This window comes from Erpetoichthys calabaricus, chromosome 12 (assembly GCF_900747795.2).
Source record: "Erpetoichthys calabaricus chromosome 12, fErpCal1.3, whole genome shotgun sequence".
Taxonomy (NCBI): Eukaryota; Metazoa; Chordata; class Cladistia; order Polypteriformes; family Polypteridae; genus Erpetoichthys; species Erpetoichthys calabaricus.
Window position 1 is genome coordinate 147,895,715 of NC_041405.2, and position 16,765 is coordinate 147,912,479.

The window sequence follows — 16,765 nt, forward strand, 5'->3', positions numbered from 1 at the left end:
GGCCTCACTTGCCTCAATTAAGGTCAGTGTTCACGACTCCACCATAAGAAAGAGACTGGGCAAAAACGGCCTGCATGGCAAATTTCCAAGACGCAAACCACTGTTAAGCAAAAAGAACATTAGGGCTCGTCTCAATTTTGCTAAGAAACATCTCAATGATTGCCAAGACTTTTGGGAAAATACCTTGTGGACTGATGAGTCAAAAGTTGAACTTTTTGGAAGGCAAATGTCCCATTACATCTGGGGTAAAAGGAACACAGCATTTCAGAAAAAGAACATCGTACCAGCAGTAAAATATGGTGGTGGTAGTGTGATGGTCTGGGGTTGTTTTGCTGCTTCAGGACCTGGAAGGCTTGCTGTGATAGATGGAACCATGAATTCTACTGTCTACCAAAAAATCCTGAAGGAGAATGTCCGGCCATCTGTTCGTCAACTCAAGCTGAAGCGATCTTGGGTGCTGCAACAGGACAATGACCCAAAACTCACCAGCAAATCCACCTCTGAATGGCTGAAGAAAAACAAAATGAAGACTTTGGAGTGGCCTAGTCAAAGTCCTGACCTGAATCCAATTGAGATGCTATGGCATGACCTTAAAAAGGCGGTTCATGCTAGAAAACCCTCAAATAAAGCTGAATTACAACAATTTTGCAAAGATGAGTGGGCCAAAATTCCTCCAGAGCGCTATAAAAGACTCATTGCAAGTTATCGCAAACGCTTGATTGCAGTTATTGCTGCTAAGGGTGGCCCAACCAGTTATTAGGTTCAGGGGGCAATTACTTTTTCACACAGGGCCATGTAGGTTTGGATTTTTTTTTCTCCCTAAATAATAAAAACCACCATTTACAAACTGCATTTTGTGTTTACTTGTGTTATATTTGACTAATGGTTAAATGTGTTTGATGATCAGAAACATTTTGTGTGACAAACATGCAAAAGAATAAGAAATCAGGAAGGGGGCAAATAGTTTTTCACACCACTGTATATATTTACTCAAAATAGTATTTATTTTCATAATTAAAAAGTATTAATGAATGCACTTATCAGTCTGATGATGGACCTGGCCCTATAAGGCCCTTCCACAGCTGTTTCTGGATGTAAATTTAAAAATTTTCATTAATAAAGATCGATACAGCCTACTGTACTGAATTGCCTGTTCAAACAATAGGATGCTTTTAAAAAGTGGGTTGTATTTTTCTTTTTATTAAAGTGTGGTTGGTAGTCACCAAAAAATCCCTCTAGATGGCGACAAGTACAAGAATAAGTTCATTCTTTTTTTTTTTTTTAAACCCACTTCCTTCTTTCATTTTTATGATGTGAAGTACAATGAAGTATTTACATTTATATCAGAGACTGAATGGTCTTTATTTTGTACATATGAAGATAAGTAACTTGGGCTTTAAGGTTTATGTTGCATGTGACATTTTTCTAATATAAATTCCCCATTCAGTTTTGAGATTCTGGAATCTGCGTCAACACCACATGGATTGGTGCCCCACCTTATCATCCCTAGAAAACATTTCCATGATCATACACTTTCTTGAGAAATAATTGCAGACATTGACCTGTTCATGACTTTGAATCTCTAGAATGCTGTTTTCACTCTGTTAATGGAGCAGTTAAAAAGAAGCAAATAATATTACAGTAGCTAACAAAATGATGTTGTTCTCACCCTGGGAAAATGTTTTTTTCCTGTTGCAGTTTTTGCAATGACAACAGGATGCTTAGAAGTCACGATAACATGTAGCACTTTGCTGGGAACAGAGATAGCAAAACTCTTAAACCTTTTGAAATGGCATTGCTGTGCTGTGGAGCCTTGTGGCAGCTCCCTTCTGATCTCTGAGGTGTTATGCCCGTGGTGGATTTCCTGTTTTCAGACCAACTTGAAGTGGGGACGTTGTTTGTAGAAAAAAGCAGCAGCAATAGCACTTTGTTTTATCAGATCCTCTGATGACTTGATGCTGTATCTTAGTTGAGTTCTATGTTTTGAAGCCCCTGAATGATGTGAGGGGATTGTTATTAGAAGGTAATGTTTTAATATACACATTAACCTAAGATAAGAATGTTCATGTTTGCCATAGGTTTAATTTCCTCTTAACAGAGAGGGAGATAAAGAGGTAACTGAGTCAAATGGACAGTTCAGTTTTGTAAACACTTACCTATGATGCGCTGAAACTATCTTTGCTGGTGCCAAAAAAAAAAAAAAAAAAAAAACAAGTTGTAATGACCATGCTTGATAAAAAGTATTCAGATAATACACAATTGATGACATAAATTAATAGATAGATGGACATATTGAAACTGGTGGTGGCACTGGGTTGGTTGTTTGTTTGTTTTTTAATATGTTTCATTTAACAACTTTCATAATATGCACATTATTGGGGATTGTTTTGAAAAGCAAACAAAGATGCAAGTCTATGTGGATAAAGAACATATAGGCAGTAAAGTTTAAAGGGATGAAGTTTCAATGATGTAGGAAAAACACACCGAGAGACGCAAGTACAGCATTTAATAGAAAACCCTTATGTCAATGCTGTGGAGAAGTGGCAGGTTTTCAAACTGGATTTAAGCACTGGAACAAGGAGCGTTTTGTGGAAAAATGCTAGGAAAGTGTTGAAATGAAACTGTGCCATAGAATGTGCACACCTTGGGAGAACTGTGAATATAGTTAGTTTATATATCGTAATTAACACATACGCAAAAGCAGATGTAAACAAATGTGGAGTCTTCACCATGTTGTGACCATTTGTACAGATTATGTGATTATGTGTAGGTATATATATATATATATATATATATACAGTATATATATAATATGCAGCTAAGCGAGTTTTCTGTTTCCTCGGAGGCAGAGCCTTCACCCCGACTCCACCTTTCACTTCCGGTTGCTGCATAGATGCACACACTTCCACGTGTAGATGTGTTTATACTGTATATACTGCTCAAAAAAATTAAAGGACCACTTTTTAAATCAGTGTATAGCATCAAGTCAGTGAAACTTGTGGGCTATTGATCTGTACAGTTAAGTAGCAGAGGGGCTTGTTAATCAGTTTCAGCTGCTTTGGTGCACTAGAGGGGCAACAATGAGATGACCTCCAAAACAGGAATGGTTTAACATGTGGAGGGAGGCCACTGACATATTTCCCTCCTCATCGGTTTTGTCAATCGTTTTGCATTTGGCTAAGGTCAGTGTCACTACTGGTAGCATGAGGTCATACTTGGACCCTACAGAGGTTGCACAGGTAGTCCAACTTCTCCAGGATGGCACATCAATACGTGCCATTGCCAGATCGTTTGCTGTGTCTCCCATTACAGTCTCAGGGGCATGGAGGAGATTCCAGGAGACAGGCAGTGTCCTTAGGAGAGCTGGACAAGGCTGTAGAAGGTCCTTAACCCATCAGTAGGATCCGCCGGTATCTGCTTCTTTGGGCAAGGAGAAACAGAATGAGCACTGCCAGAGCCTACAAAATGACCTCCAGCAGGCAGGCCACTGGTGTGAATGTCTTTGACCAAACAATCAGAAGCAGACTTCATAAGGGTGGCCTAAGGGCCAGATGTCCTCTAGTGGCCCCTGTGCTCATTGCCTAGCACCATGGAGCTCGATTAGCATTTGCCATAGAATACCAGAATTGGCAGGTCTACCACTGACACCCTGTGCTTTTCACAGATGAGAGCAGGTTCACCCTGAGCACATGGAGAAGCCGTGGAAAATGTTATGCAGCCTGTAAAATAGTTCATCATGACCGGTTTGGTGGTGGGTCAGTGATGGTCTGGGGAGGCATATCCATGGAGGGATGCACAGACCTCTGCAGGCTAGACATTGGCACCTTGACTGCCATTAGGTATTGGGATGAAATCTTTGGACCTATTGTCAGACCCTATGCAGGTGCAGTGGCTCCTGGGTTCCTCCTGGTGTACGACAATGCCCAGCCTCATGTGGTGATAGTATGCAGGCAGTTCCTGGAGGATGAAGGATGAGGATGAACCATTGATTGGCCCCCATGCTCGCCTGACCTCAATCCAATAGAACACCTCTGGGTGTGACATTATACTTCGGTCCATCCGACGCTGCCAGGTTGCACCTCAGAATGTCCAGAAGCTCGGTGAGGCCCTGGTGCAGATCTGGGAGGAGATCCCCTAGGACACCATCCGTCGTCTCATTAGGAGCATGCCAACCACCCCTCCGAAGACATTGTCAGGCAAGCATACAAGGGTTTGGGGGTGGTCGAGTCGCATATAAACTACCGAGTATGATTTGCAGTTGCTGCAATGAAATTTCAGCAAAATGGACTAACCTGCTGTGTCATTTTTTCCCTTTGATTTTTGGGGTGTCTTTCAATTCAGCCCTCTGTCGGTTGATCATTTCCATCAAACGATGTGCCATCCTTTCGTTCCTAACACATTACCATATCAGTCCATATCAGTAGAGATAGCCAGCAGGATTTTTTCCTTTCATTTTTTTTGAGCAGTTTATATATTTATATATATATATATATATATATATATATATATATATAATACTTCAGACACTCCAATAGCTGCTCGACATGTTTATACTTTCATAATAAACTGCATTTTTACTTCATTCCCATAGAGGGTGCAATGCTTCTGAATTCACATGTTGCTGTAAAAATGGACAGCTTCTGCATTCCCACAGATGGTAAACTGCTTTTGTTAGCATTACAGTAGAAATGTTGGTACTAAATACTTTATTTGCCTTTTTGTTAAGCATCTGGGCTCACTTTTGTTTTCACCGTGTTAGAGAAAGAACATGCAGTTCACAAGCATTATTAGATAAATAAAATCAAGTACTCCAACACACACTTCAAACTAAGACCATTTCTTGTTTGAGATGACAGCAGTACTTTGAGGTTGAGTTCTCTACTTTTCTGTTTAGCTGTCTTTCCTTTGTTCTTGCATAGAGACCTGAAGAACTGCATACAAGAGACTTACAGTGAAATCACACATCATTTTTGTCTGTGATATCCGTCAACCCAAATTCATCTTGCATGTCAGTTGTAATCCATTAGCAAAATAAAATAGTTTACAGTCACTTACATACAAATGTTTCTGAGCAGCTCAGTAGTATTTTTTTTAACTTCTATATGTATTTGAAGACTAAACATTTTCTTTATGTATAATCATTTCATAAATTTATTGTGAAAATAATGTTAATATTAACATATAATACACATATATACCCACAGAATTTTACTTGAATGTCTGTATATATTTAACAGTTGTGTCTTAAATATTAAACATTCTTATCTCAGTCTTTGGTTAACAACCATACTTCAAACATATGGGCTTATCTCATAGGTACTCTCACTCAGAGCTAAATTTAGACTCTGTGTGTGTTTTGTTTTATTACTGATCATTCCCAGTCTTACTCTAGAAAATAACTACTGAGGTATTTTAAATCGAAAAAAAAATTAAATGGGGGTGGATTGAGTTTAGGACGTTCCTGAATAGGTGTAGCAAGCTGTCACATTTTGTCCATAGGGTTGTGACTTCAACCTAATTTTTGTCAAATAAAAAAAGAACAAATTTTAATGCATTACAGTATACAGCAAAAACAATGCCCATCTACTATAAATTTAATATAAGTATATAAAGTATTACATCACATGGCCTATACAATTACCCTGTGAAACAATAATATTAATATTAAACACTAATATTTATTCCTACAAAGTTCATCTGTGTATTGTTCATCCAGTTTCTCCAGAAAATATTGAATCTTGTTTTAAAGGTCCTAAAAAGTACTGAAGTCTACTAGACTCTATTATTAACATTCAATGGGTAAAGAAAGTATTCAGATCCTGTCTTCCTTCTGCATACAGTATTGTGTTGTAGATTTTACTACAAATGGCCAAATTTGCCTTTTTGCCGATCCATCTACAACTCAGTAGCCCATAATGACAAAATGAAAACATTTGCAGAAAGGTTTGTAAATTTATTTAACACTAAAAACTGAAATCTCTTCTTCATACAAGTATTCAGACCCTTTTCCATGGCGTTTCAGATTGTTGTCAGATGGAGCTTGTTTGCTTTAATTCTCCTTGAGATGTGTCTAGAGTTCGACTGGAGTCCACCTGCGTCAGACTGAATTGCTTGGACATTGTTTAGAAAGGCAACCGCCTGTGCATAAAAGCTCCCACAATTCATACTTCCATGTCAGGACAAAAACCAAAACGTGAAATCCAATGAACTCTCTGTAGACCTCTGTGTTCAAACTGTGGTAAAGCATCGATCAGGGCAAAGGGATAAAACCGTTAGTAAAGCTTTTTGTGTTTTCAGGAGCACAGTGGCCTCAATAACTGTAAAGTGGAAGAATTCTAAAACCACCAGGACTCTACCTAGAGTTGGCAATTCAGCCAAACTGAGTAACTGGGAGGTGACCAACAATCCAGTGACCACTCTAACATAGCTCCAGAGGTCCTTCTGCTGAGATGGGAGAACCTGTCAGAACTGATGCTCAGCAGCACTCCATCAATCAGTTGTTGGTTGGGAGGACTAGACAGAAGCCACCCTTATATGAAAGGCATATATGACACCATGCTTGAGGTTTGCCATATAGCATTTAAAGGACTCTTGAGAGCATGAGGATAACGTTTCTCTGGTTTGATGAGAAAACAAAACTGAACTCTTTAGAGAGAGTCCTACTCTGACCAGCTCAGAGAATTAAACCTGTATGGTCATGAGCAGAGGAGGCCGTGTGAGAACTTAATCAATGTATTCATAATTCTGAAGGTATTTTATAAAGTAGGTCCAGCCGAATTCTTTTGACTCAATAGCAAATCACTTACACAAGGACGTCAGTGGAAATGAATGTCTGTCTTGCAAGCTGAAAACCTAAATGCTCATATCATGTTGTTTTATATCATGTTGTTACTGTTAGCTGTGTCTTTTTTCAAACTGAATTTTTTTCCCCTAGGCATCAGCTTTTTAGCATACTTGTAGCACCGGTAAGCTTGTTTCACACCATAACTGCATATCTACCTATCTATCTATCTGGAGTCATCTCTTGATCACTTGCACAAAAAGTTGCGTGAATCTGGATCAGCTACCAAATCATTGTAACCTTTAAGAAGTATCTGGATGAGACATTGAGACACCTTAGCTAGCAGCTAAACAAACTATCTTGATGGACTGAATGGTCTCCTCTCGTTTGTAAAATTCATGTTTATATGTAAACACAAATACAAAGAAGCAAATTATATGCGTATGCACACATACTTACACAACCACACATGAAAGTGTGTGTGTGTGTTTAATGTATATTGGTATCACTAGACCACAATGTCTTTTTTTTTGTTTACCCATCTAATTGCTTACCTTGGCTAGACAACGGATAGATGGATGTTTCTAAATTAATGGGTAACATGTTATGTGGGAAAGGAGGCTGCAGTTTATTCTATCAAATCTACAACCTCATTTCCAAAAAATAGTAGAAATGCTGTGTAAAATGTAAATAAATACAGAATAATTTGCAAATCCTTTTACCTATATTTAATTAGAGCAACGACAACATAGTCATTGTTGAAACTGAGAAATTGTATTGTTTTATGGAAGGTATATGTTCATTTTGAATTTGATGTCAGCATCATGTTTCAAAAAAGTTGGGACATGGGCAACAAAAAAACTGGAAAGTTGTGTAATGCTTAAAAAAAAACCTAGTGGAACATCTCGCAAATTGGTTAAATTAATTGCCAACAGGTCAGTAACATGAAAGGGTATAAAACAGTATCCCAGATTATCAGAAGTAAAAATGGGGAGCGATTTACCACTCTGTGAAAGAATGCAGTGCAGCAATTTAAGAATAACACTCCTCAATGTAAAATTACAAATAGTTTGGGGATTTTATCATTGACGGTATAGAATATCATTAAAAGATTCAGAGAATCTGGTGAAATCTCTTTTTCACTAGGGACAAGGCCAAAAACCAATACTGGATGGCTGTGATCTTTGGGTTCTCAGGCAGTGCTGCATTAAAAACTAGACACAATCCTGTAGTGAATATTACTACATGGCCTCAGGAACACTTCTGAAAACTGTTGTCTGTGAACATACATGCATCTACGAATGCAAACAAATGAAAACATGACCATGCACAGTAGTTAGATGTCAAGCAAAATGACACCTTGTATTGGCTAACTAAAAACATTACAATATGCAAGCTTTCGAGGCAACTCAGGCCCCTTCTTCAGGCAAGATGTAATAGAGAAACTGGAGTTCCCTGTGTTTATATAGACATTAGGACAGATAGAACATTGGAAAACCTTTAAGTGAGACATCTTAAATGTAAAAAAAATTAATAGACCTGTTCAAGCTAAGATTCATTTAGCAAGACAGGAGAACAATGTACAGTAATCCCTCCTCCATCGCGGGGGTTGCGTTCCAGAGCCACCCGCGAAGTAGGAAAATCCGCGAAGTAGAAACCATACGTTTATATGGTTATTTTTAGAATGTCATGCTTGGGTCACAGATTTGCGCAGAAACACAGGAGGTTGTAGAGAGACAGGAACGTTATTCAAACACTGCAAACAAACATTTGTCTCTTTTTCAAAAGTTTAAACTGTGCTCCATGACAAGACAGAGATGACAGTTCTGTCTCACAATTAAAAGAATGCAAACATATCTTCCTTTTCAAAGGAGTGCAAAGCAAGCAGTCAAAAAAAAAATCAATAGGGTTTTTTGGCTTTTAAGTATGCGAAGCACCGCCGGTACAAAGCTGTTGAAGGCGGCAGCTCACACCCCCTCTGTCAGGAGTAGGAAGACAGAGAGAGAGAGATAGAGAGAGATAGCGAGAGACAGATAAAAAAAATCAATACGTGCCCTTTGAGCTTTTAAGTATGCGAAGCTCCGTGCAGCCTGTCCTTCAGGAAGCAGCTGCACACAGCCCCCCTGCTCACACCCCCCTACGTCAGCGCAAGAGAGAGAGAGAGAGTTAGCTGGATAGCTTTTCAGCCATCTGCCAATAGCGTCCCTTGTATGAAATCAACTGGGCAAACCAACTGAGGAAGCATGTACCAGAAATTAAAAGACCTATTGTCCGCAGAAACCCGCGAAGCAGCGAAAAATCCGCGATATATATTTAAATATGCTTACATATAAAATCCGCGATGGAGTGAAGCCGCGAAAGGCGAAGCGCGATATAGCGAGGGATCACTGTATAGTCAAGATCTTTGGATAAGATAACTGTCCAGCAAAGTTTCTGATGACTTTTTCAGTACAATGTGGGTCTGTAGTCAGGTTGTCTGTGTCAGTCCAAGAGATGCAAACAATCCTCATATCTGGCCATAAAACTCTTGTCTCTATTTAAACCATGTTGTAATGTGTTAAATTTTAGCATAAGTTTAACTTCCCATTCTCTTCTCTCTTGCTGTGTTCTGAAGTTGCCCATGAGCACTGTGACTTTAAAGTCCATCTCACAGTGTCCAAGGCTGTTGAAGTGGGCTGCTACAGGAACAACTGTGTTGTCATGCTTGCTCAGACAAGGTTATACCCCCAAAACAACATACACTCAACTAAGAAGAGCTACTGCCATACCCAGAGACAATCTTCTGGAATATAATGGCTAACACTGTACAACAACCTAGTATTCCATGCAAAGTAGAAACAATATATTAACATGATCCAGAAACACCGACACCGTCTCGGGGCCTGAGTTCATTTTAAGAGCTCAGGTGAAGTGGACAACCTGTTCTCTGGTCTGATGAATCAAAGTTTGAAATTCTTTTTGAAATCATGGACACTATGTCCTATAGGCTAAAGAGGAAAGGGACCATCCTGCTTATTATTTGCACATAGTTCAAAAGCAGGCATCCATGATGGTATGGGGGTGCATTTGGGTAGCTGGCACATCTCGTGAAGAATGCATCATTCATGGTGAGCAAAATATACAGTAATCTGTAATGGAGACAGTGTTGCAGTAAGTGGATGAATGATGATTTATACTGTGCGCATGTCTGAATTCTGCTGTCAAGTGAATTACTGCTTAGTGTAATTTTCTGCCTGCCATCCCAGGGGAAAACCAAAACCATTTGCACACAGCAGTGCCAGCCCTACCTGTTCTGAACACTTCCTTTTCTGATCCTTGCTCCATTTTTTTTTTTTCGCGTTCATCTTTGCCTCATGACATGAGCAGAATCAACGTAATCACGCTTAGGAGGAGCGCTAGACATTTTTAGGATTTTGTTAAACTTTCAGAAGAGGTTGTAGGAAATCAAATAAAATGCTAAACATTGGCTTTTGCATCCTAATTTTTCTTAAATATAACATCTAACTGAAAATTTGATATATTGCCTAGCCCTACTCTTATGTGATCCAATGATGCTGTGTACATTAAGCGCTGTCTATTTAAAAGTTTTCTTTGTTTTGGTGCCTTTGGGTTCAAATGAGGAGGTTACTTTTTTCCGTCAGCCTCATCTCCTGATTAAAGTGTTTGCTTTTATTTATAACAGGCAAGAAGTAAGCTTTCTCAGATCCAAGAGAGCCAGCAGGAAGTTTCATTGAGTATTGAGCAGTACAACTCTGCACTGAATGGGACTCACTGTGGAAGCATGACTAACCTGGCAGATATGAGCGAAGGCATTTCTGAGAAAGAGAATGGTGGCTTCGGTGCCATGGTGAGTTTTCTTTCAGTGTTTATTGAAACGTTAGTGGAGGCTAGTTCCTGTCATGCCTGTAAATTTACTTATAGTGTAATTTGATTTAATTGCTATATTTCATGTTGTGAAATAATTTTATGTAAAGTATTTTTTTGGGACAGTGGAGAATGTTGTTGCAATCTTTTATTGTCGTCTGCAATTTTATGTTTGAATCTCCATTTTGGGATTTTGGAGTTTTGTTAAACTGATTATATTTGTTTACATTCAACATCAGGCAGTCCAAGTGTAGAGTATTCACAGACATTAGTATTAATATATTAAAATACAAATTCTTGCTATTAATTTCATTTAGTTGGGTGACTTGTTATAAAACAGAAGAAAATCCACATATATCATCCCTCTTTGATATTTAGATTCTGTAATCAAATATCTTTTTTAATTAACACACATTCAACTATTACTAAGTGAGCTATACCATTTTTACCTATCTTGTCATTTCGGCATCGTTAAATGCTAGTTAACAAAAAAGGGAACAACTCTGAGTAATAATAACCAAGTGACTAAAAATAAAAAAAACTTTTAATTCTTACTATGCCTAAGTGCCAAAAAATGTGTAGAGTCGTTTTTCCCTATTATTACAATACATAATTTTGGAGACCCTCTTAATTTTATTCTTGTTTTTTTCTTTTATAATTGCATGCCCAGTACATTGTAGATTCCATATGAAACAAACAAGATCAGATGTAACTGTTTGTGAACTGTGTAAACTCCTGTCACATACTGTTAAAAAGGACTTGCTCACATTTATACAGAGTAGACTTTGCCATGGTATGGTCCTAGGGTGATTCTGTTCTCTCTTTTTTTACTCTTTATTACATAAACCTGAATGAAATGCCCAAATCCCATAGTCTTTCCAAACTGTCATGGGTGACTGCTACTGTACTGTAATTCAGCACTTGCATCTGTAACCTCAGGCAATTAGGCATAATAACACAACTGGCAGGAGTGAATTTTACACATTTATTCATGCATTATAGGTAATATACTCACGGTAGTAGAGTACAATGAGTGTGGGTAGACTAATACAGCCTAATAATAAACAGTTGAACTATCTTTGTTAGTCTCTGGTCTAGCATGACCCTCTTCATTTATCATAGTCAACGTCTGGTCTAGAATGGTCGCTGATGGCCTCTCTTCGGAATGGAAAATGGCCGAAACAGATAGCATTGCCTAGCTGCAGAGGGCAGCCGAGAGGGGTGCAAAAGGAAGTATGCCAGCTGCAGGTAACCTGGACATCGCACACACTGCCTGCTGTTTGTAGCGTCTTTAACCTACAGCTTGTCTTGGTTAGCGTGTGCCAGCCCAACCATCAGTGTGCTTGTAGACATAGAACAGGTTTCAATCATACCAGAAGCTGTAGCTTAGATTGGTGTTAAAATACATCTTGATGAAAAGAGCTTCATCAGTGTTGAACAGTATCATTAAAATGGAGATTTTTAAAGCTATTAAAATGACAAAAAGAAATCTGACACACAGCAATTATTATTGTTAATTATTTAGTAATTGCTGTTGACAAATACCAATTTTCACTTTGTCATTTAAATCAACATGTAGTTGATTTGATTGATGTTTATATTTTGACTTCAAACTCCAGGAATATTGATGCTTTTGTGTCAGTGGTGTTCTAGTGTGACATTGGAAGTATAGTTTGGGGCCATGTCTTGCTGGAAGATAATTCTTCCCTAAAGTCTCTGGGATTTCTCTGTACTGTATTACATTGTGTCCTTAACATTCTTGTTGAAATCTACTTTACCCAGTTCAAGATCTGGGTAGCTTGGAAATAGGCAGCGGATGTGGGGCCTATCCTGGCAGCTATATGAACAAGGTATTAAATAACCCTGGAAAATAATCCTGGTCAGGGTGTCAGTCCATCACAGTTGTTGTGTCTGGGTAGTGTAATTTCTTCACAAGTCTTTCAAGCCATGGGCAATGAATTTCTACCCTAATTTAATTAATTAATTAAATTCTAAATTTAGAAGTTAGAATTTCATGGAGAATGATAATGACAGTAGAGCACATACAGTGTCATGTTAATGATTCATTTTTCTGAATAATGCGTCATTCATTGTAGTTCGTTTACCAAATATAGCTAATGGCATTGAGCCCAGAATGATTAGTTTTCCTCTCCTCAGAGTATATAATCATCTTTTTTTCTGCCACTTGCCTTTTGTCGAACTGTGGTTGAGTTGCATTTGACATTTGTTTTATGCTTAATTCACCCAGAATTGTGAAGTACCTGTGCAATTTTCATCATACGCACAGCTTCCTTCAGTCCAGCTTGGAACTCTGTGATTCTTTTAGAATTAACATATGCTTTGTAATGCCTTCAGTGCCTGGCTACCTTCTCATTAGATGCTCAGTTAAAGAGAACAAGCTGTTCCAAGTATATACTTTTAATTTTTTTATAATGTACTTTAGCGTGTTTGTAACCTTACCAATATTATCTATCTTCTGAGTATTTCTTTTTTCTTTTCAGTAAAATTATGCAATTCCTCTGAGTGTTCCTTTCTCTTCATGATGTAGCACCCCTTTCATGAATTTAGTGTAAACATCTGATTGGGGAGAGTGATGTGGTGAATCGAGTGTGATTGTCAACGCAGTAGGGCTGTCCCATGCGATCACCATAGCATTAGACGATTCGAGCACGATCATCATTACTTTTCCTACTTGGTTAATTGAGCATGATCATCAGAGCGGGAGTTGGGAAGATCATCCAGGATTACCTACGATCTACCTGTAATGATGCCACTGTGAATTGAGTGGTATAGTTGGGGAGGTGCAGGTGTATTGGGCCTACTGGGGAAGGGGTGATGTTTATCCAGGGTCCATAGGATGGGAAACGCTCTCCAAGAGATTGGGACATCTAAGCTGAAACCATTAGAATTGTCTTCACTACATACAAGGTAGACTTATACACATACTGTATTTGTGCCCTCCAAGATCATTTATTTGCACTACAGCATACTTAGACTGACCGTGAAAAACCAGTGCATAATTATGGAAATGTTGCTTTATTTATAATTAGAAGTATCAGTTTCACATCAGAATTATTTTTCATTCATATATACTGTATATTGTAAGATAGGTGCTATATTGCACCCGACCCGACACAGATTGACACGGAGGCACGTGTAAAACAAAATATTTATTTTTCTTCACCAGGCAATACACAGTCCTAAACAACACACAAATTACACCAAGCACGTCTCTTTCTGGCACCACCACTCCTCCCAGGCAACCTTGTCCTCTTCCACCCGACTCCGGCCGCTGAGTGGTGGTCGCCGCCTCCTTTTATAGTCCACCCGGAAGTGCTCCAGGTGCTTGGTCGCTGAGTTCTGGCTGCTCTTCCGGGTGTGACGAATATGCTGCCCACACGGGCTCAGGAGTCCCAAATACAGCACCCCCTGGTGGTGTCTGCGGGACCCAACAGGGCTGCACCCAATTCCAGTTCCCATGGAGCCCTACAAGAAACCGAGGCACCGTTCCAACCCAGGGGGGCGGCCATCTAGCGTCTAGGGGGAGGTATTGCGCCGTCCAGGGCTGCTCCCCCTGAATATAGTGTGCAGGACATCCTGGCTGAGCATGGACCCCAGCCGCCTGCCACAATATATATATATATATATATATGTATATATTTATGCCCACATAAGCCTGAGCAGAGTTACGGGGGGGCCAAAGATTTGCCCAGCAAGCAAAGGGTGCAAGGCAGGAACAGCCCCCTAAATGGGTGCATGGTAATTAATTTTTGGTTCTTTTATTTGTATAGCACCATTTTGTGAATACAGGCTTAGAGCACATGTACATTTACACTTCCACACTGCTTTAGCTACAAATTGCTAAACCATATGATACTTGCATATGTGAGCACACAAACCACATTAAACAAACAGTAAAGCAAATCATCGTAATACAAAGTTTATTGTGATTAGCATTATGATTGACATGTGGCTAGTAGACAGAGGAGTAGACGAAAACAAAAAAGTCCTGTCACCAGGAGATTTTATTGGATTTATTTTAATGGACAAAATAAACCTTAAAGTGAGTATGGCTAGTTATAAAAAAAAAAAAAGTCAGGCCGTGTTAGAGTTTTATTGACCTAGGTATTAACTGGTCAGCCATTCCAAAACTTCCAGTGTCTCTGGTATCATTTATCATGGGCATGAATAATGGCATGGCAATGTTGCAGTAGCCAAAGTGAAATCAAAAATACAGAAAAAAAAATTATACAATGAAGGATTTGTATGAGTGTTTGCATGAATGAGTGCTCCCTGCAGTGAAAAGGCTCCCTGTTGGAAGGTGCCTATGCAGGTGCTGTCAAGATAAATTGAACTAGACAAAGTGGATATAGATATTGGATGGAATAAACTGTGTGCAGTAAACATGTCAATGAGAAATATTGTAATAAAGAGCAAATGTATACCTTTATTTTTCTCCACCTGTACTACTGTTACCACAGCCATGACACCCACTTGTACATTGATGGTTAGGAAATTTAATATGCGTCTCGCATGAGCAAAGAAAAAAAACCCTAGATTTGCATTGGTGAATATAGTGAGCCACTGTGGTTTTACCAGATTTTGCCAAGAGCTGCAGCTGTGGCTCCAGCACCTATTAAACCCATATATACGGAGTTAAAGACTGGTTTAAAATGAAACTATTTTTTTCTGGTTGTTTTTTATGTTTGTGGTGAGATTTAACTGTCATAAGTAGAAAAAGAGAGAGGCTACTGCATTTTTCATTGTGTTTGATCAACCAAAAAAAAAGTAAAGAATGTGTTTATAAAAAAGGTAAAATGGAGGGGAAAATCCAAACTGAATTGTGTTTTTATTCATTTTAGGAGGAGCCATTTAAAGCTAAACTGTCAGTGTTCAATAATTCTGTTCAGGAGTTGCACACAGATCCCTTCCAGTCAGAGGACCCTTTTAAAACGGATCCATTTAAAGGTGCAGATCCTTTCAAGGGCAGTAAGTATTCCTCCCGTATAAGTTATCAGTGTTACATCAAACAGTTTCTTTATTGATTAGTTCACTCTTGCCCAATTACTGAGTTGTCATCCCCCTTTCTTATATCATTGTCTTTTAAGGTTTTCCTTGTATTATTTGTGCCTGGCTTCTGAGATCAGACTGGCACATTGCGTTTACATGTTGTTTAACCTGCAAAGTGTCTTTCAGTCCCTGAGTTCAACTGTTGTAATGCTGGCAGGTCAAGTTAATTTGCTCAGGGCTATAAAAAGGATGAGACCTTAACTGGTAATATTCTAGAATGCAGTTTTCTGTTTAGCTGCTGGTATTATCATCCCATGGCAATAAATTAAGCAGCTTCAAAGTGGGTTTGGGTTACTGAGTTTCAGTTTACTATTTAGTCTGCGTTTTTGATTTTTTTCAATTTGCCCTCGTTTTTGATGGATTGGTTCTTTCTTTCTTAATCTCCTGTTTTGTTTTCTTGTTTGTAATATTCTTTGATATTTGTTTAATAGATTGGGCATACTAAAGATATTAGAGCCAGACATATATTAGGAGCGTGCACATCTCTTAGAGGAGTTGCCCGTGTCATTTAGACACTGCGTAGGAAGGGAAAGGAGATACTGTAATCCACTAGATTAGTTTATGGGCGTGGAGAGGAAACCAAATTCAGCAAAGCTGCCGGATCTGAAGTGCGTAGCAAGAATTACGTCAAATAGTATAGAAAGGCCTACTTTTTTTTTTCTCTCGTATTAGAAAGGTATGCCTTGTGACCCCAGACGGCAGGCATCTAGAAGAAATGTAGTTTAGTTGTTTGAAAAGCAAAGTAAATCTCGAACACACTTGACTTTATAGTTCTACTTAAAATTTTTCCAATTCTTTTAATAGTTAATAGCGACATGGGAAGATGACATTGTCCATTTGCATTGTAAGACGAAAATTGTTGTATTCTAATCAAGTATCTAGATACTATAGATACTATACCCTAGATACCAGGGCTGTGGAGTCTGAGACAATTTTGGGTACCTGGAGTCGGGGTCGGAGTCGGAGTCTGCAAAAATGTACTGACTCCGACTCCTAATAAATTTAAATTGTAATGAAAAAAAATACAGCAAGTTCAAATGTCCCATTTCA

The 16,765-nt window shown here is 38.8% G+C and overlaps 1 protein-coding gene across 11 annotated transcripts in view; it reads left to right on the plus strand.

Annotated features, from left to right (window-relative positions):
* The window catches only part of eps15l1a (epidermal growth factor receptor pathway substrate 15-like 1a), a 278,411-nt gene that overhangs the window by 149,778 nt on the left and 111,868 nt on the right, over nucleotides 1-16,765 (plus strand). For all 11 annotated transcript variants that reach the window (XM_051934981.1, XM_051934982.1, XM_051934983.1 and 8 more), the window contains 2 exons: nucleotides 10,464-10,628; nucleotides 15,508-15,634. In XM_051934981.1, the coding sequence (XP_051790941.1) occupies nucleotides 10,464-10,628; nucleotides 15,508-15,634 (292 nt within the window). The remainder of the gene's footprint in view (nucleotides 1-10,463; nucleotides 10,629-15,507; nucleotides 15,635-16,765) is intronic.